Here is a 20331-nt window from a genome sequence, read left to right as displayed (position 1 = left end):
ATACACACACATACATACTCACTCACCTTGCCTGTGCTCCCTTCCACTCCTTTTCTCAAAAAAGCTGGAGCTCAAAAACTATATCATCAAACAGTAATGGTAATGTCGGTACCTGAGCTATATATTGTACATATGTTCACAATTTTTTTTTTTTAAAAGTAATATATTAATAGACAGTGTGGCAGTTCCCTGGCCTAGCAAATGGCTACAAGAGGAGTAGCAATGTTTTGCAGAAACACTATATATAATAGCAAATAGTCACATACAACAAGGTGATTATTTCTTGGTTATAATAAAAGATACGGGTGTTACACTTTCATTCGTAGTTCTGTGACAATAAAACATGAACATTTTCAAAGGATTAAGTACTTTTCTGTATCCATCCCTAGAGATGATGTAACCTTGCTGGTCTTTTTTTTGTACTACAAGCATAATGACAAAGACAATTTTCCTCTGATTAAAAACATGACTTTGTGCAGTCACCACTGACATGAAACCTTAAGCATGGATGTAATATTTCCTGTCTGAGCTTAGGTCGCAAAGCATAATTTTCTCTTTTTAACAAGGAGCATTTAAAGCAATTTGCGAATCTGGTAATGTGCACAGATGTGAAATGTAAACTGTAACTTCTTTAATCTTTTTTAACTTGTATACCATTGACCATCATACTTGTTTATCATTACTGGGCACCAATGCCTATTTACAATTTTCTTTCTATTCTAACAAGATAGTATACATAGAAATGTCCTTGGTGGTGACATTTTATTTTGGCCTTTCCATTGGGGTGAATAAATCACAAGTTTGACCGTCCTTTACATTGACAGCAATTCACATGACATTAACATCAGCCAGGGTAGAAAGCAGACAATGGGGATTTAGGCGATAGACTGATGAAATAATTTTTACATTTTGTGACATGGAAAAATGTAAAGAAAAGAAGCTGGCAGATCTTCCACAGGAAAGAAATGTAATGAATGCAGTATCAGCTAAATAGGACAAATATGCCAGGTATAATACAAAACACAGTAATTACGCACCGCTAAACTATTTACCTTTCCTTTTTGGATTGGAAATAAAAAAAACGATTTAGGCCTGTAGCAAGAAACAGATCTTAATTGCACCAGTTTTCTGCTTCCCAGGATTTCACAACACAGCAGCCAACAAAGTGCATGTATAGTTATAAACCACGAAAAGCAAACTCTGTTCCAAATGCGGTAATCATAAAAAAAAAAAAAAATACATAGTAATCTGTCCCTAAAAAATGGGTAATGAGGGAATTCAGCTGTTAACCTGTACTGCTCTTTTTAAAAAAAAAAAAACATTTACCTTTCTTTATCCTACAACATGCATACTTCTTTCTGTCCAATACTCGGGGTTTTGGCTGGGCCCTTGAGTTCCCTGCTGGGTTCAGCTCTGCTTTGGGATCAAGCAGTCCTACAAGGCTCCCCAAAGGATCCCATGTGGCTCGGGCACTCACACAGCTACACATTTGACAGCTGGTGGTGGCACTGCCATCCCTATGTATTCTCTATGGGGCTGCCTGCAGGAAAAGCTACATGTAGCCTCTACCCAGATGCATCGGTTCCATGGAATGGGGAAGTGGTAAGTGCACAGCAACTTCATGGCAAGTGTGAACAAAGCCTTAGGCCTAGTTAAGACAGACTATGGAGGACACTAAACTTAATATTTTTTTTTAAAGGCAAAGAAACACAGCTAGGTGTTTTCTTCCGTAAGAACTTCAGATAGACCAGCCTTTCTTGGGGAACCCTAAAAATAACTTTTAGGTCTTCAGGGAATCCCGGCTATAATTACTAATAAACTGATCTGAGAGGCATAAACTGCTCACTGCTCGAGGAACCCCTTGCAAACTGGTTGAGAAACACTTAAGTAAACATTTCAGTATAGAGATATAATTTCTATTTACCCACTCATACATACAGGCAGCCATTTAAATTTCACTTTACCTAAAAGGGTAGACAACCGTTTTATGTAAGGTAAAAATTCTGTTTGTATTTTTTTTTTTAAAAAAAAGGTGCAGCACCACCCCCCTAATTTAATTGAATGAATGGAAGCACAAAGCTTCCTGTAATACCTACGTCATGCATCCCAGAAGGCTCTTGGGTGCTCCTTCTGCGCATGCCCAAGCATCTCTGGCATGCACAGGAGGAGACTTTATGTGAATGCACGCATGCGCAGTGAGATCGGCAAGTTTTTTTTCAACCTAAATCACCTGATCTCTCGCCTGGGTCAGGTGATGTAGGAAGAAGATCCCAGAAGAAGATGCGCAGATGCCAGTGCCCAGCACACCAGCTTAGAGACTGATACCAGGACGACGCAGGACTCCATGGAAGACACCTCTGGATCCATCAAATGCGCTTTGAAGGCAAGTGGATTTTTTTTTTGTTTTGGGCATTTTTCAGTTTACTTCCTCTTTAATAAGAGACTACTTACTAGACTAATTCCCCTTAGTTTTGGAGAAAATATACAAGTTCATTGCATTAGCTTTACACCTATATGACACATCTGTCCCAATTGGTTATAAATCCCTAGTATTGCATTATGGTGGCCCTGAAGTCAGAATGTACTCCAAGGCAACTAAGGCATGGAGATAGGGCAGCAGGGGAATAACTATAGGTCTCTATATATAAAACAGGGAATCTAACATTCCCTCAAACATTCCCTGGTGGAAATCAATTAATGCCTTTGAAACACATGGACCTGGGATATTTCCACCAGGGAATGTTTGAGGGAATGTCATACTCCATGCATTATAAATAGAGCTCACAGAGTTGGAAAAAATAAAATTAAAGCAACATAGACACTGGGAAATATGTATGATTTATAGATCACCATATATATTGGTCAAATCCAGGATGTTGTCCTGTTTTTAAGAAAATGAATGCTAATTGAACTGTTGGAAAATTAAAATGCAAAAAAGATACACTTAAGCTTCCATAAAGCCTTATTTTTTAATGAGTTTGTCACAGAAACTGTGTATTACCCCACAAGCAATGGAGCACATTTCATACCATGCCAGGGCAATTGAAATAAAGCAAAAGAACTTGGTTGTTTTCTGATCATTTTGTGATCTCTGCTTTCATTACTGTATCAAATTAAACTGAATTCAAACAAGTTTTGTTGACAAATCTTTTAATGTCCTAACTTATCTTTACTGTGACCACTTAATTGTTGGATGCTAATTACCAGATACAAGAGGACATCCACCAAATGGTTCTTGGTGTCGATGCCCCGAGCATCCATCTGCCACAAAAGACGTGTTATCTCAAATTTCATCTTTTCATTATTAGAATACAAATGTAAGAAAAGGAAATTGATCATAAGGATATTTAGTCTTTTCAACAACCTGCCCACTGTCACAAGTGAAGCAAGAGGAACATTGTGCCAAAAGAACCGAGTAGGCTGCCATTGCTGATTACTGCTCCTGACAATGCTCGCTACATGACATACCAGTTTTAGAACTTTCCAAGAAACTCATTTATAACACTATCCACTCCAATATACTCCACTTGGCTGTTCCTCTCCCCCTGGCATTACTGAATATGCATTACACAACAAGTGTTTATGTCCTAGGTGTGCATATGTTAAAGTATGTTGGTTTTTTCAGTGAAGACAAGGTTCTGTAGATTTTTTTTTTACTTTATTTCACAAGACATTTGTATTTTTTAAAAGTCCTATATTTACTCAATCGTATTACAATTATCAGGGGCTGAAAAACACTAAATGATCATAGGAATATTTCAGGCACTTTTTATGTTGACACCGGGGATCTTTTAGCCCAGGTCACAGTTGACCAGGAACTGAGAGCTGTAAACCAAGTAAGTCCTTGGAGCTCTATTGAAGACACAATCTTGTTTAAAACCCTTGGTGGTGAAACGGCTTCAACGACTGTCTATAAAAAAACAAAATAAACCTGAAAGCTAGTTCTGTGCAATGGAGGAATTATACTTCCCTCTCTGGTGTCTCATGTGCCTTTTCTTCTCATGGTAACAGTGCCCTTTAGCTTATTTCATTCTATTTACCAGTTCTGAGTAATAGATGCCTGCGTCCACCTCATGCTTTGAGGAGCAGATTTTTCCCTATTCCTGGTCTGTAATTACAGATATAGAATAGTGTTTCTCAACCAGGGTTCCATGGAACTCTAGGAATTCTCCAGTGGTTTCCAGGGGTTCCAATAAACCAATGATCTTTTTGGCATCTGTAGGGGTTACGTTCATTCCAATGGCCACAAATGTAGGAGGCATTCTTCTCATTGACCACTACACTAAATTACTGTGCATATAGTAATTTTAGAAAGGATTCCCTGTAAACTTGAAAAGTTATTTCAGGTGTTAAAATGGTTGAGAAAAGCTGGTATAGGCACAAACAAGCAGAATATGAACATGCAACTTTTACATTAGCGGGGCTCATACTGGCAGATCCTAATGCACGAGGAAAGAAAGGATAGAAGTGCAGGAGTTACAATAGGAAAGCTAACAGAAATCCACAGATAAATTAATGTTTTATAAGTACAGTTGTTCAAAAGGCATTATACTTCAATAATAAAAAAACCCTGTATAATTGTAGTTGATTAAGTTAAAGTATTTGAAATTAAGCCTGCCAGGGACAGGGAAATACATTTAGCTTCACACCTAGACGTAAGATAAAAAAGCCCTACCAGCAAAGTAAAAAATTCCTAGAATCAGTAAGGATGTCAGTTAGTGAATGCAAATGGTTGCAGCGTGAAGCATGGATATATGTCGATGTTTTCATTTATTTTGATAGTATAGTGAAGCTGACTTTTTACCATGTATGAATTGATGTACTTTTTGCACCAAGCACCAGGAGGCACTAGCTGGGCACAGTGAATGTTTAATTACAATCTTAATAATTTTAGCGGATTAACAACCTATCCCCAATGTATTTCGTTATATAATAATATATATATTTAAAAAAGTATTGCTAGCACAATGATAATGCGTGGCTCCCTGTTCATTGCAGTCTGGAACATTTTAAATGGCATGACAACATACATATAATTTATGACAAATGTGCAAAGATCTGTTATTGTGGTGTTGAGAAAAAAAGCAAAAGCGTGTTAAAAAATGGCTTTGTGATGCATTGACTGCCCATTCCAATTGCAAATTTAAATGACTGCTACAGACGATAAATGATCTCAATTGTTAGGGTAAAAGACAACAAAAGACTACATCAGGCCAAGACCTAGAAGAGTCATGTGCAGAGCAGAATATGAATGTGTCTATTTGTCTATATATCATTCACTGACACATTCACCCAGGCAGAGAAGCAGCTCACAGCCTGACTCCAGTAAATGTCTGAACCACTTTATTAGTCACACACGTGAGAAGGAGAAAGCGGGGAAAAGACTTCATATAGAAGGTATACACATTTGTTTTTTCTCCAAGCAGTACAAGATCTGGAAAGAATTACTCAGGAACACATTTTAGGTATAATCTTGCCACCATTGGCTTTAAGAACACTTTAAATGAAATAAACATTCAATAATAAAAGAAGAGAGTATAATACCTAAACAATCACATTCAAGCTTTCCTATATTACCTAACCAATTACATTCAAGCATTCCTATATTTCTCAACTAATCACATTCAATTGTTTCTATATTGCCTTACCAATCACATTTAAGCTTAATATTTTGCAAGACACAGACGGACAGATTTCTCCAAGATTGACGGACATAAAGATGTCCCCTCCTGACTCAACTCCAACCATTTCCAGCACCTGCAGTCATGGCATCCTTATGGGATACTGAATCCTGCACTCTTTTGCAAAGAAGCTGATTGGGGCCCACTCACAGAAAGATTATCCCACTCTCTAGTACAGCCTTTCTCACCCTTTTGAACCCTTTTATTATTATTTATTATTATTATTATTATTATTAATAAACAAGATTTATATAGCGCCAACATATTACGCAGCACTGTACATTAACCCTTGATATATTTTTCACTTTTCAGGGAAGCCCAGCTAAAATTAATAATTTAGGGGTCATTGAAGGGAAAAGCCTCTTACATGAAGAAAGTTCACAGTATTGGTTAGAATGCCACCCTTAACAGACTACTAAAAATAATTTTTTTGTCATGCAACTGGATCTACCAAGTGATTCTAGAATTATGCAGGCGTCTCAAAGAATAAGAAACCTCTTACAGCTTTTAAAGGAACCCTAGTTGTGACTGGATGTTCTAGTACAGGGGTCGGCAAACTCCAGCCTTTAGGCCAGATACAGCCTAGCCGGTAGTTCGTTCCGGCCTAACGCCCCCTGGCTGATGCGGCCTAATGCCGGCCAGCAACCCGTGGCTCCGGCGGATCTGCCAGGGGCGTTAGGAGCCACAGGAGCTCCAGTGCTGCCCCCTTGCAGTTGCTCTCCTATTTATTGTGGCCGGCGTTGATATGTCCGTCGCGGTAAATAGAAAAGCTCCCTAAAGGTACATCCCTCTCGTCCGCAATGCATAAGGAGGAGAGGGATTTCATTTCAGGGGGTATTCCCTGATGGCGGTGGGCAGAGCTATTAGGGCAGATCCGGCCTAGTGTGCTCCCGTCCACCCCATAAATGGCCTAGTGGCCATAAAACTTTGTCAGTCCCTGCTCTAGTACAACAGAAATGGATCAATAATTGGGACCATTGGGAGCATTCATTGTTTTCATTATAAAGTCCATGGACAGTCTGGTATATGGGTTATACCTTAGACATTTAATAAATATAAAATGAATATAGCTATATACAGTGATATCTTGACTAACGAAGATATTTCATGCCGGAATTACACTTGTCAGCTGCAGTTTGCTGTAACACATCCACAAATGCATTAGTTGGCCGAGTCAATCTTCGTTACCTGAGGCCGGAACTTGGCAGAAAAAAACTTCATTAGCCGAAAAATTAATTAGCAGGGTCACTCATGCATCATGCGCACACAAAAAATCCTTGAAAAACACAATGAAAACCATCAGTGTGAATATGAACAATATCAAAGCCAAAAATTACAGGAGCTGGTTACTATTTACATATAAGCACACCTCAATGTATAGATTTCAGGGTTGCCCATAAAGCAATCTGAGACAACAAACAAACACCTTCTAGGCAAAAAGTGCTAGTTGTATATATGGTATGAATCCACTGGTGAACTTTAATAAACCTATTGCATAGGAATGTTTTAGTAATATTATTAGTAACAAGCCATATTTACAACTTTAACAAGTTCACCCAGAACTGATTTCCTCCCTGTAGTTGTTCAGTCCTCCTTGGGATTTCTGTCCAGACATTTCTTTGTTGTAAAGGATTGCTGAGTTTTCAGCCATATAATAATAATAAATACGCTTCTAGCATTGTAAATAGAAGATGATGTCAGCGGTGGTTCTAACACTCCCTAGTCTATTAAAACAGGAGCATGGTTACCATTGTCTGTGTCCCCATTGGAAAGATTCACATATACTTTCTGTCCCAGTGGCACCACCTTACCAGTCCTGTTTTGCCCGTGTTGCTCTTTAAGACGTAATATTTATATACTTGGCACAGGATACACCATCATGAAGATCACATCACTGGCATGAAAGCAAGTATGTCAAAGCAAAGGCAAGACTGATTCTTAAAGTGTTTAGAGAAGTATCTGGTTCATTGTTTTTGTGTAAAATTGTCCATTAATATAACATAAATAACTTATCATTTGCTATACTGTTATATTAAAATGAGCTTTCTATTCCAAACTGATTTTAAAACTCGACGTTCAAATTTGCATAGTTGTGATACTTTGGGAAGTCCTATCTACAAATAGAATTCTTATATCAATGCTTGTATACTGTTTTCCCAGAGGTCCACACAGTTTTAGGTGTTAGTTTTAGAATATTTCCTTTTTGGAGAGACATTTGGGAAGGGTACCACAAAACCAGAAGGATATCAGAGACACAGGAGCATTTGTATTACAAAACTGGGACTGTTAATGGGGACTGTAGTAAGCAGATAGTCCAATTTAGGACTCATATTAAGAGAGTTTACCAGCACCTTAATATTTATGGATCAGAAGTCTAAAATTCAGACTGCTGAAAACCTTACAATGTCACTGAGCAGTAGAGTATTGCTCTTTACCCAACAGAACTGGATTCTCATTTCACATTTTACTGACGGAATTATACTTTAGGCAGGATTTAAACCTTTACACCCTCAAACCGAATGCAAAACGTAGTCTGGCTTTTAGGAGTTCTACAAATATCAAAATGCTCTGATGAGTGGGTGCCAGTCTAAAAGAGTTGATGTTCCTATGCAGGCATTATTTGCAAACCGATGAAGGTAACACACATATGAATTGCCATATATTTGATGCAGAGCCTCCTGATTGAAAGGACTGAAATCCAATGCATGATAGGAATGGTCCAGGGACAATAAAGCTGGAAAGGAATGAGCTAGATCATGCTGATGTCCTACATCCATGAAAAAAGGCAAGCTCCATCTGAGCTGCTGCAGCTTCTAATGCACACTGTGAGAGGTTGATTGTGTTCAATGAAGTCAGAGTAAGAAGGAAGGCTGTACAAAGGAGTGAGATTGAAAGTAGGGCTGGAGTTCTGCTGAAGAACCGGACACTATTTATATACCTATAAATGCTATTTTTGAAAATGTTTAGCAGTCTCTAAAATCCTGTTGGGTGACAGGGCTGCTTTGAATCATACAGAAGAATATTGGAGCATGCAATAACAAATGACAGCTGCCATGGGCTTAGAGAGCACATTCTGCAAGGCAAACTGCAACATAATACAGCTGAATACATGCATGCAGGAGTCAGAGCACACATTCCACTGGGATATTAAACAGCATGAATACATCTGTTGTAATATTCCTTGTTACTGGATCTGGAAGGAGCACTTCCCTTACATGTGACAACTCCCCTGTGATCATTAAAAACATGAGACCCTGTCCTCAGGGGTTTGGTAAAACCATTCTTACGATCATTCTACTGGGATAAAACTCTGGTCACACTATAGCTAAGTTCATTCACCAATAATGCAATCTGCATGGTCAGCTTGTATATTCAGATCACAACATAAAAGGATCAACAAGTTTAACAAAAAACATTGCTGTATGTAATGGGGGTTGCTATCACTGGCTGGTATGCTGATCCCGTCTACAGTGCTTTTTGACACAAATGCAGATGGGAAAAGTTTGCATATTTGTTCCAGGTTATTAATGCCCATTTCACACTTCCAGATGCAAACCTCATAGTATACCGCTCCTAGGTGCACAGGAAACTGCTCCCATGCACCTAAGAACAGCAAACCACGCAAGAGGTAATGTGGTTCCTTCCAAAGGGAGGAAAGCAACTGTGCAGCAGAAGCTTCTTGTCACTTCTAAGAACTGTACTGCAATACTGTATGCAACTGCATATACAAAGTGTTTCCCAACCGCTCTCATACAATTGAACTGAAGCAGTTGGGAGCCCAGTTGACAATGAGGTACGACACTGCAGTTAAGTGCAAGTCTGAAAGAGGCCTATTTATTATTACTATACAATATTTATATAGCAACGACATATTACGTAGCGCTTTACAAAGTCTATAGTCATGTCACTAACTGTACCTCGAAGGAGGTCACAATCTAATGTCCCCATCATAGTCATAGGTCTTCAATTTTTGGGGGAAGTTAACCTAACCGCATGTTTTTGGAATGTGGGAGGAAACCCATTCAGACATGAGGAGAACCTGCAAACTCCATGCAGATAGAGTCCAGGCTGAGATTCGAACCTCTGGCCACCGGGCTGCCCCAACTCATTACAGATTAGTTCTACAGCCAGACTCCTAGGCCAGCAATAGCAGTCTCCTTTGCTTAGTTCAGGTTTCTTTTCATTTAAACTTAAAATGATGCTAAATGTGGTTGTGTTTTCATAAGAGAGGAGCTGGAAGAATTCAGCAACAAAGTGAGTGACAATATAGACCCAAAACCAGCATGCATTCACATTCAGCTGAAAATTTGCATGTCATATGCACGATTTATAGAGGGCAGAAAGACCCATTAGTCTTTCTCTAAGCACAAGGAGTTCTATAATTGTGCTGTTAGACGATCACATGTTTGCCATTAAACTGAAATGTTCTATATAAGTGTCGGTTAGATCACTTTGTAATCTATATTAATAATATGTACAGGGGAAAATGCCAGTTAATAGTTAGCGGAAGTTAAAATGTTCTAAGATTCTCTGTAAAAAGTAAACCCTCAGTCACTCGGATTTGTAGCAGCTGCTGAAACTCCTTAGCATTTATGTAGGAAGAAAGGTAAAATTCCCTTTTTGCTTTGGGATTATGCTCAGTACTTTTATTTTATTTTGAATGACACCCCAATATACACAACTGCAAGCACACCGCAAACCATAAAAAAAACACAAAAAAAAAAAATCACCTTTACTTCGGCAGATCTGTTGATACCTCAGGAGGTTTCCTGGATTGGGTCCTGCTTCATCCTGGAATCCTCCTTCGTCCCTTTGCGAAGGAAGCGCCGGGTACCAGCATCTTCTTTGCCCTTCCTCTGCCTACGTCACTTACAGGAACATAGATGGGGGAAAAAATTGCTGATCTCACTGCGCCACCATGAGATTGGCATTTTCATTTATAACCATTAGACAAAAAGCGCCTTCTGCGCATGCCCCAGATTGGTACAAAACACAGTAACACACTGAAATGTGTTGAATTTTTAAACAGAAAACATTGCACGGACTTTTCTTAGGTGTGCACGCAAATAAATGGGTAACATTAGGGTATGCAGTCACATTAGTGTGGGAGCTTAAATATGAACTTGATTAAATGAATTGCGGACAGTGATTGAAGCCAATACATTTTTTACCATATTTTTGTTGTGTTTAGCAGAAATTAAAGGTGAAAACGAAATCAAAACTCCAGCCTTGTTAAAAAAAAAATCTTGTCTAGGCCAGTTACATATTTACATATTTATTAGTAATTATTTACTATTTTAACAAACTTCACTGCAGCTTCTCACCCGTCTTGTAGATACTAACTTGTGAGTGTCAGTAGTAGTTCTTTAGTGTCAAGTGTAGGATTTAGCCTGCTATAGACACAGGAACTCCACAAAGGAAGCACAACTAAGTATAAAGGTTAAGCTTGTTCATCTATTGCAAAGTTTTCCTTATCTGCCTATAAAATGTTATAGTATAAGAAAGTTCACAAATGGAGCTGTGGATAGCAGTAAAAACTAGACGGGGGTGTCTATTTTTCCCTACTCGATCTTAAAAAATAAAAAAATGGAAACCCACTTACCTGCGACACCTGTCAAAGGGGGTCTTGGGGAGCAATCAGTACTGACTTGCCAACAATTCAATTCTCCAACTAGAATGCCTAAATGACTTACCTGGAAGAGGTATGTAGGTAACACTTTCCTGCATACTCATTTATTAGAAAGTATGATGGATCACCAGTACAGTTACAGAACTAGCCACCAAGTTGACAGCCTCCAAATCGCTCATGGCATGGTATTTCTATTTCTAGTAATGAATTTGAACTTGGAGTCAGGTTACCATTTTTTTTTTTAATTTGTCATGTAAATAAGTACATAGTATGATGCATATGTCTGGAGCAGATGGAATCAAAACAACGGAGCTGGTGAGAAGCATCACATAGATGGCACTTTCTGGTCCGGGTGGAAGAATTGACAAATTAGGAAGGTTCTATATCAATGTTTATCAACTGTGGTTCTATGGAACTCTAGGGTTCCTCCAGAGGTTGCTAGAGGTTATTTAAGCAATGAGCAGTTTTCTCCTCTCAGGTCAGTTTAAGTGACTAAAATTATCATTTTTAGCTGTCCCTTAAGGTGGCATTATTCCCATTGGCCACCAATGTAAGAGGCATTCTCCCCACTGACCATCATGCTAATACACTGTAAGCTGTGGATATAGTAATTAAAGAAAGAGGTTCCCTGAAGACCCTAAAGTCATTTCATGGGTTCCCCCATGTTTAAAAGGTTGAGCTTTAGAATCATGTTGGCATAAGGGTGAAAGACATCTTGGAAAGAGGACCACCGCAGAGCAGACAGAACAGGTGCCTTGGTGGCTTTCAAAGAATAAAGCAGTGGGAAAAGGCTACATGCTAGGTGATCTCCCCAAAGGGTGCCCTAAACCCGGCCTATGACAGATATGTCAACCCAAAACTTTATACATACACGTCAGATAATTATTGCCTGAGACAAACAGTTGCGCTCATCTCAGGCGATAATCTGACATGTGTAAAAGAGTTCCTGAAGTCTTTCTTCAGTGTGCCATGGTGGAACAAATATTAATTGGTAAGGAAAGACCACTGTTCACTCTTGTCCGCTTGCTTGTCCTCCCCCTCCCCTCATCATAGATCAGAACCATGCTATGTGTACAGCACTCGTTCATTTATCTGTCACTGTCATGAAAGCGTTTCCAGCAACAGACATCTGCATTTGGCTTAAGGGAGACCTTTCTAGGATAAGAAAGAAGTGTCCTAAGTACACTGAAATAAAAGAAAAACATGGGCAGAATAAAATGGCCATATAAATAACTATTATTGAAATAGCATACAACTTGCTAACTTTTTGCTTTCTTTGCAAAAATATTGCTACCAACAAATATTTTAAAAATAACATAATCATAGGAAAATTCTATTAGTATCATTATCCATATGCACCGAGCAGACAGTCTCCAGCCTTTTCACTCCAGCACATCTTATTTTAGTCTGTTCCCTTTGCCTAGGGACATCAGAGTCCAGCAGTGTTTTAAATAAATAACGGATGGAACAAGAAAGACAATAACATTTGGGGTTCAGACACTCCCCCTCCATCAAGGCTCATAAGCCAGGCTGCCGGCCTCCAGAAACGAAGTTGGTTGCCTGTGCCAAGATCATGCGCAATAAAGTATTTATATATTCTGAACAAGCAATAAAAACATTTTTAAAACAATTCATCTCCGTATCCCTAACCATTGTGCAGAAATTAAGGTTTAAAGACATTGTCAGTGTTTTTTTGCCATATGTGTTCTATTATATTAGTTATTTTCTTTCACTTCCTGTCCTATAGACTCCACAGAAAGTAAGTGGATATCTTTCCAATGTGCAGGATGTACCCGATCACAGAAGCATGTGTACCAATGGAAAGGTTTCCCTACATTTACGATTCTGGCGGTAACCTAAAATTTATGATTTCGTCTCATTTTCATTCCAGGGACATTGGTTATCAACAGGCGTAACAGGCATTCTAACTCCTCTCCACGCTATCCAAATCTCAAAACATTTGCCAGGCTGTCTGTAGTAAATTGCACAGTACCATGCGTTGCAAATGTACTCTGCTATGCCATGACGCCTTGTAACCGCATGTAAATTCAGCCCTAGGGCCATATCACCCACCCCCTTTTTTAGATGCTTTTATTCACCTCCATGGGTTCATCAAAAAAAATCGCCAATAGAGATGGATTAAATCACCAGCTACAAACCCTGTTGACCTCGGTATTAGTGATTTGTAAACCGTCGTGTGACAGCCTTAAAAACCAAGTGACACCAAACCATTTCACATTAAAATCAGCTATGGATGGTTTGCTGTGGAGATATTTTACTACATGTTAACAAAATGTAAAATTGTTTAATGTTTATAATCTGCAGTAAAACAAGAATTGTGTAAACAATTGCCAGATTCATTCATCTTTATATTATTGAGGATAAATAAACTTTTTAGCTCTAGGTATGTAAGTAAATGGCACACACACCCCCCGGCACGCCCCCTTAGCAGAACATTACACAAAGGATTATTGGTAAAATGTGATTTTTTCACAAATACCCTTCTTTCATATAAACGTTTTAAAATATATGGAATACCTTAGGGGTGTTGTTAATGTAACATTTACTGCAAAATGCCACTTTAAATAGCTAAATAATATAATTTAGATAAGTATATATATCAACCCCAAGAAAAAAAAAGCAGAGGAGGGCTGAAAAAGGGATCATTTCCTCCAAAACAGGGACATTTGGGAGGTATGATTCCAGATTAATGATTTGGAAGACGTTACAGCCAAAGCTTTAGCCAGGAAACCAGCATTTTCAAAAGAATCTTTCAGCTTTGGCAGTTTCCATGATTCCCACATGGTTGTGTCCATTTAAACCCATTGGAAGCACCTATATTGTCCTGGCCCATGTAATCCAGGTATGAAAAACTCTCAAACTCAGGATATTTGTATAATCAACTGGTTTGCCTAGATGCAACCCAATGTGTCACAACCTTTCATTCCCACACATAGAAGAAGCAAAGTTTGCTTACAAGGATTTTCAAGAGCCATCACTAAGCAATTACAATTTCATTTTTAAACCACAAAAGCATTTAGTTCCATCATTACCACTGACAGCTCTTTGTGTATTGTTCCATCACAGGGCATGAATTCCTGCCAGGTACAGACCATCCGAATGTACTTACAGGAAAACAATGGTGATGGCGAGCTGTGCCAACCTTGCCAGTAAACATCTTTGCATTGAGTCCTGTCTGTACATGTAAGGTCATTGGTGATGCAAATTGCCAATTAAGACCAATACTAAACCAACAGATCAATAATCCAGATCAGTTATGTATTAGTCTTTTGTCTATACATTATATATGCACAGATACAATGTATAAGTGAATTCATGTGTTTTATATAATGATTTAGATTCTCTCCCTTGCAGCCACACAAATCTTGTTACAAGGATTAGTACTTGTCAGGTTTAGTTAACTCACTCAGGGGTAATACCTAACAAACACGTGTGTGTAATACACCATGGATCAATCACTATGGGCTCTAACAACCTTTTCCCATTTAATGAAGAGCCCCATAGCATATCAGCCCTGGACATTAATGTGCAGACTTCTATCCCAGCCAAACAAAGCTGCAATAGCCCAAAGCTCTGCAGTAATCCAGATCTGTATGATCCAGGCACTGTGCAAGGGATATAAAGTGGAGGGCACAGGCAGGATGGAGGCAGGGCTGCCCTTACCTTGCAGATTGTTGTCCTGTCCATAGGGGGGTACACCAGAATTAGGAGAGATTAGAGGGGAGCGCTCATCAATTCCATCAGCAGCCATGACTGCAGCAGCTCCAGCAGAGGGGAGGGAAAGAAGCCTTTCACAATGTACATGTCACAGGGCTGGGAGGGAGGAGGAGACACAAGATCTGCCTCCCACATTGACCCTCAGGACTGGCCAACCACACTGTGCATTCATTCAAATTGTGACATGATGCCATAGCTGCCAGCTGCCTGTGATAGGCAGTGATGGGCACACATTGTGAAGCCTTGTCCTTGAAATTAAAGTGCGTTGATTTTTTTTTTTTTGGAGTGGCAGAAGAAATTCTATATTAAAGCACGCTAGCCCTCTACTGCGATGGTGGCTAAATCTTTTGTTTCCAAAAATCTAAATTGTTCAGAGATGGGAAATTTATTGAAGGGATCAAAAAGGACAAGGATGGCGTAGATAAATATAATAAGCGACGGAGAGAGTACCACATTTGTGGCACCATATGGAAATCTGATATGAGTGATGATCCAACTTTGTGCATTGGGATTAGTTCCCACATTAAAAATTTAATTAGTAGAATATGGTGGAAGTGGAACTACAACTGCAAGCATTTCAATTGTTCAAATAATGTAAAATATGTGGAACTTCAACTCCCAGTGTTCCAATGCACAAGTCCCAGTATTCCAATCGCAACATACAACAGATGGCACTACAAATCCCAGCTTTCTAATAGAAGCATGCAACAGAGGTGGCACTACAATTCCCAGTGTTCTAATAGTAGCATACAAAACTGTACTACAGGACCCAGCATTTATCACATAGGGCACTACAAGTTTCAGATACAACACTAAAGGTCCCAGTGTCACAACAGAAGCATATAACAGATACAGCATTACAAGTTTCAGCTTTCCAATAGCAAAATAGAACAGACGCTATAGTTCCCAGCATTCAATTAGCAACATAAACAGATATAACTTTAGCAGTCTGAGTGTTCCAAAAGCAGCATTTAAAAGATATGGCACTACAAATCCCAGTGCTCTGATAGCAGCATGTAAAAAATACAGCACTGCAAGGCCCAGCATTCAAATAGCATTTTTATAGTACTATACAACACAGCAGTTGCTTTTTGTGACTCTAGCGACACTATGGCTACGCACACGCATGCAAAAGTTGTCATTGGAAACGAACGATTAACGACTGATCATTCGATAATCGTTAACAAAAAAGTGCACAACGACACTGATGAACGAGGAATGTCACTGGAAACGAACAATCGTCCTGGCAGATTTGTTTGGGCGACGATCATTTGCTATCAAATATGTGTATGATCGTTCAGTGCTCGTGGATGGTTCTGCGGTACACTTTCTCCGGTACACGTCACCTCCCGCATCGTGCAAACAATTGTATCCAGTGTGTGTACATTATTGGTGGATTATTTTTGAAGAATCGTATCACTACAGCATGTACAGAATTGAGCACTATGCCAGTGATTGCCAACCTTTTTGGACCTACAGACCACTGAACTTATGGGCTCTGGACCGCACATGCGTGGGGAGCCGTGTGTCATTTAAAGGGGAAGAAACTTCCCTCATAGTGACGTCATGATGCCAGAACCTGCCCACTCTCCCATCCCAGATCTGAGTGTCCGGAGACACAACCCACTCACCGCTCTGAGCCTGCAATCCGTACGGGAGACTTGGTCCGTGGCTCTGGGGGGGGGGGGGTGCACCGATTGGCGACCTCTGCACTATACAATCAAGTTGTTGGCTTTACCTTAGAAGGGCTAAAAACAAAGAGATACCGGTATTCTTAGGTTGCCTTATATACTCTCCTTATACTTTCTTAGCAACTCTGTTTTTTTTTTCTATGGGCTAGTTATATTAAACAATATGAAATGTACACTGCAAATATAAAATGTGAAATATTGTTCTAATATGAATTTATTCCATTCCATGCTGCTTTTCGTGCATTGAAAAACCTTCCACCACTTTCAGCATCCCCAAAGCTGGCCACACACATCACCATCTGACTGCACATTTTATATTTCTGCCCCATGCTGATCTCACACAGTACAGACTGATTGTTTAATGTTCTTCAGATTCCTAGCTCTAGCTTCATCACCTAACAATGGCCCACTAGCATTAAAATCTTATTGAGGTACCTATTAGATTTGTGAATAACCATGAATGTAATGCAATAGATAACTGAATTGTGAACTGTGCATATTTACCAGCATTACTGAAAAACAGTGACCGCAAGTGAGAGTAAAGCAGTAAAATTTTACAGTACATTAAAGTAAACAAGTGCACTATGATCATTACCATTTTTACAGATTTGTACAGGAAGCAATGGAGTTTTAAAACAATCTACCCCTGAACTCTCTAGCTGCATGTACTGTGAAGTACTTCATTCCTAAAGATCACAACAAAGAGACCCAATTACAACGGGTTGGGCCTTAGCAGTACGTGTAGTGTATGCATGTTAAGACATATGTGACACGTGGCATTCAGGCCACCTATAATTTGGCTTTTGGCTTTTGCTAGTACAATACACTGCAATGTGCTCATATTGCTGTGCACTGCATTTGCTATGGATGATATTGCAGAACATCTGTAATGCATATTAACAGGTATAACTGCAGTGCACTAGTGTGTGGGGCCCTACATTCAGGTTTGTTTCAGTTTAAACATTTCTACAAATGTTCATTTACAAGAAAAGACCAGAAAATTGCCAAGATTTTAGTCTTTCTGTTGTGAACTTTGAAAATAATTTCCCCCACAATGTCCATAGCTGGAGAGATGAATGGGTGTTTTACTCCTTGTTCAGTTTATGAAGATTTTTTATTATTAATAGTGTGGGCACATGCTTTCTTTTATTCATTTATTGTTTAGTTATATTATAGTTTGAGTTCATAATAATCAAATCATGATGATCTTTCAATTCAGTCTTCAGAAAAGGTACCTTAGCACAAGAAAATGACAGCAACACAGTCATAAACCAAGGAAACAAATACTACAGACATTCTTTCCTCATACAGACATACTTTCTTCAAGAGCCTGTAATACAATAATTCTAAAAACAACATCACCTTAAGGTGCACAGTAACTTGTTTTTTGAAATGCTGCTAATATGTCAAATAGCAGTTAGGATGCTGATACAACCCCTGCAGTACAAAAGATGAAGTAAAAATGACTCTTCCCCATTTTTGTTTTTAGGGTGATTTTGTAAGCTGTGGTTTAAAGAGGAACTAAACTGAAAAGTGCCAAAAAATACATTTATCTTCAATCCCGCAGGGCAGTCTGACAAATCCGGGGGAGCCTTGCATCGGGCCCTGCGTTGTCCTGGCATCCGTCACGGAGCCGGCGCTCCGGGCACCGCCATCTTCTTCTTTTCTTCTAGGTTCTTCATCCATCCTTCATCACCCGATCCGGGTGCAAGATTGGGTGACATAGGATGGAAAAAAGCTTGCCGATCTCACTGTGCATGCGTGAGATCGGCAAATGTTTATCTTTGCGCGAAAAGGCTCCTTCTGCACATACCCGAGATGCTCAGGCATGCGCAAAAGGAGCACCCAAGAGCCTCCCAGGATGCGTAACGTAGGTATCCCTGGAGGCTTTGTGTTCCCAATCAATCAAAAAAGGGTGCAGCACCACTCCCTAATTCTTGATCGCCTAGGCTTTTACCTTGCATAAAAGGTTTGTCCACCCATTTATGTAAAGTAAAATTTTTGAGTTTAAGTACGCTTTAATGGAGCCTGGACAATCATTAACTTCTGGAGCAAGCTGTGGTTTGATTTTCAAAAAGAAACAACTGCAGAGTTTTTCTTGATCATTAAAGAGTTACAAAATGTTGCAGAAGAGCTGAGTTCTTAAGATCACCCACAACCTCAGCTGTGTTTAGCAAAAGATTTCTTCTGCAAGTCATGCAAATTGCCCCCCTTCCCCCCATCAAGCCTCCGTCCTGCACACAAGTGACCAGGAAAGCCCTGTTCGTATCCAGGAGTTGTCCGTATGTCGGATGTCCTTAACTACCTGTACTTGTTGATGGGTTCTAAATCCTAAATATTAGGAGTGTTGCTATATAACCAAAATATAGGTAGATAAAAAATACACTTGTACAGCAGGGCAGTATAAAAGAAAAAAGCAGCAGAAGTCAGTCATGTGTCATGTGCTAACAAGAAAAAAACAATGAGCAGAATAACAGAGTTCTGCTTCCTAAAACCCCGACTGCTTACCCACCATTTCATATCCCCTACCTTTTAGATTGTAAGCTCTTCGGGGCAGGGTCCTCTTCTCCTCCTGTGTCACTGTCATTTGTAACCCTTATTTAATGTAAAGAGCTGTGTAATATGTTGGTGCTATATAAATACTGTTTGATAATAATGATAATAATAAGATCAAGATTATATAACCACTGGAAGTGGGTTGAAGAATACTGGTTATCAGACAGAGATAGACATCTAGTGGCAGAAATAAAGTACTGCAAAGGACATTTCTGACTTGAAGGTGAATATTGCAGTACAATGTGGCTCTTTCATTTTATTTTTAATGAGATCATCATTCTATTGGTATATTTGGCTGTAGTTCTGCTTTCAAAACTAAACTAATAGCAATGATTTTTTTTTTTGTTTCCAAATGAAATAACCCACTAAATCTTACAAATGGTTGCCTACTTTGTATTTTAGATGACAGGTACCCTTTTTGTAACTAGTCACAGAATGCCCTGACAACCTGTGCAGCTCCTTAAACCCAGCAGTACTGTTGTCACAAAGCTTCACAATTCTAAAATAATCTATTTCCTATTCAGTACAAGGACCTTTTGCCCCCTAGTGGTATGCCCAGTAAAGGTTAGGAAATAGCCCACTAATGTATGACCAGGCTAATTCCCATCCAGTACAAGGACTTTTTGTTGCCCCCTAGTGGTTAGATTCCAGTATAGAGTTAGGAAAGAGCCTGCTCATATATAACAAACCTAATTCCTATCCAGTACAAGGACCTCATCAAAACTAGGCTAACCCACATCAAGTACAAGGACCTCATCATTCCTTAGTGATCAGATCAGTAAAGGGTAGGAAATAGCCCACTCATATATGACCGGGCTAATTCCTATCCAGTACAAGGACCTTTTGATGCCACCTAGTGGTCAGGTCAGTGGAGGGTAGGGAATAGCCCACTCATATATGACCAGGCTAATAATTCCTATCCAGTACAAGGACCTCATTATTATTTCAGTGGTCAGGTCTAGTATAAGGATAGGAACAAGCCACCTCATATATGACCAGGCTGATTCCCATGTAGTACAAGAACCTTATGATGGCC

General features: G+C 39.3%; 1 protein-coding gene across 1 annotated transcript in view; it reads right to left on the bottom strand.

The window, feature by feature from the left end:
- Nucleotides 1-15167, bottom strand: part of PIP4P2 (phosphatidylinositol-4,5-bisphosphate 4-phosphatase 2) — a gene marked incomplete in the record, with an annotated part of 29502 nt that extends 14335 nt beyond the window's left edge. The window contains 1 exon segment of the mRNA XM_072410937.1: nucleotides 14995-15167. Within this exon segment, the coding sequence (XP_072267038.1) occupies nucleotides 14995-15082 (88 nt within the window).
- Nucleotides 15168-20331: the final 5164 nt, after the last annotated feature.

This window comes from Pyxicephalus adspersus, chromosome 5, assembly GCF_032062135.1.
Source record: "Pyxicephalus adspersus chromosome 5, UCB_Pads_2.0, whole genome shotgun sequence".
In the NCBI taxonomy this organism is placed as follows: domain Eukaryota; kingdom Metazoa; phylum Chordata; class Amphibia; order Anura; family Pyxicephalidae; genus Pyxicephalus; species Pyxicephalus adspersus.
Note: the sequence above shows the minus strand (reverse complement) of the source record. Positions and strands in the feature narration are given on the sequence as shown.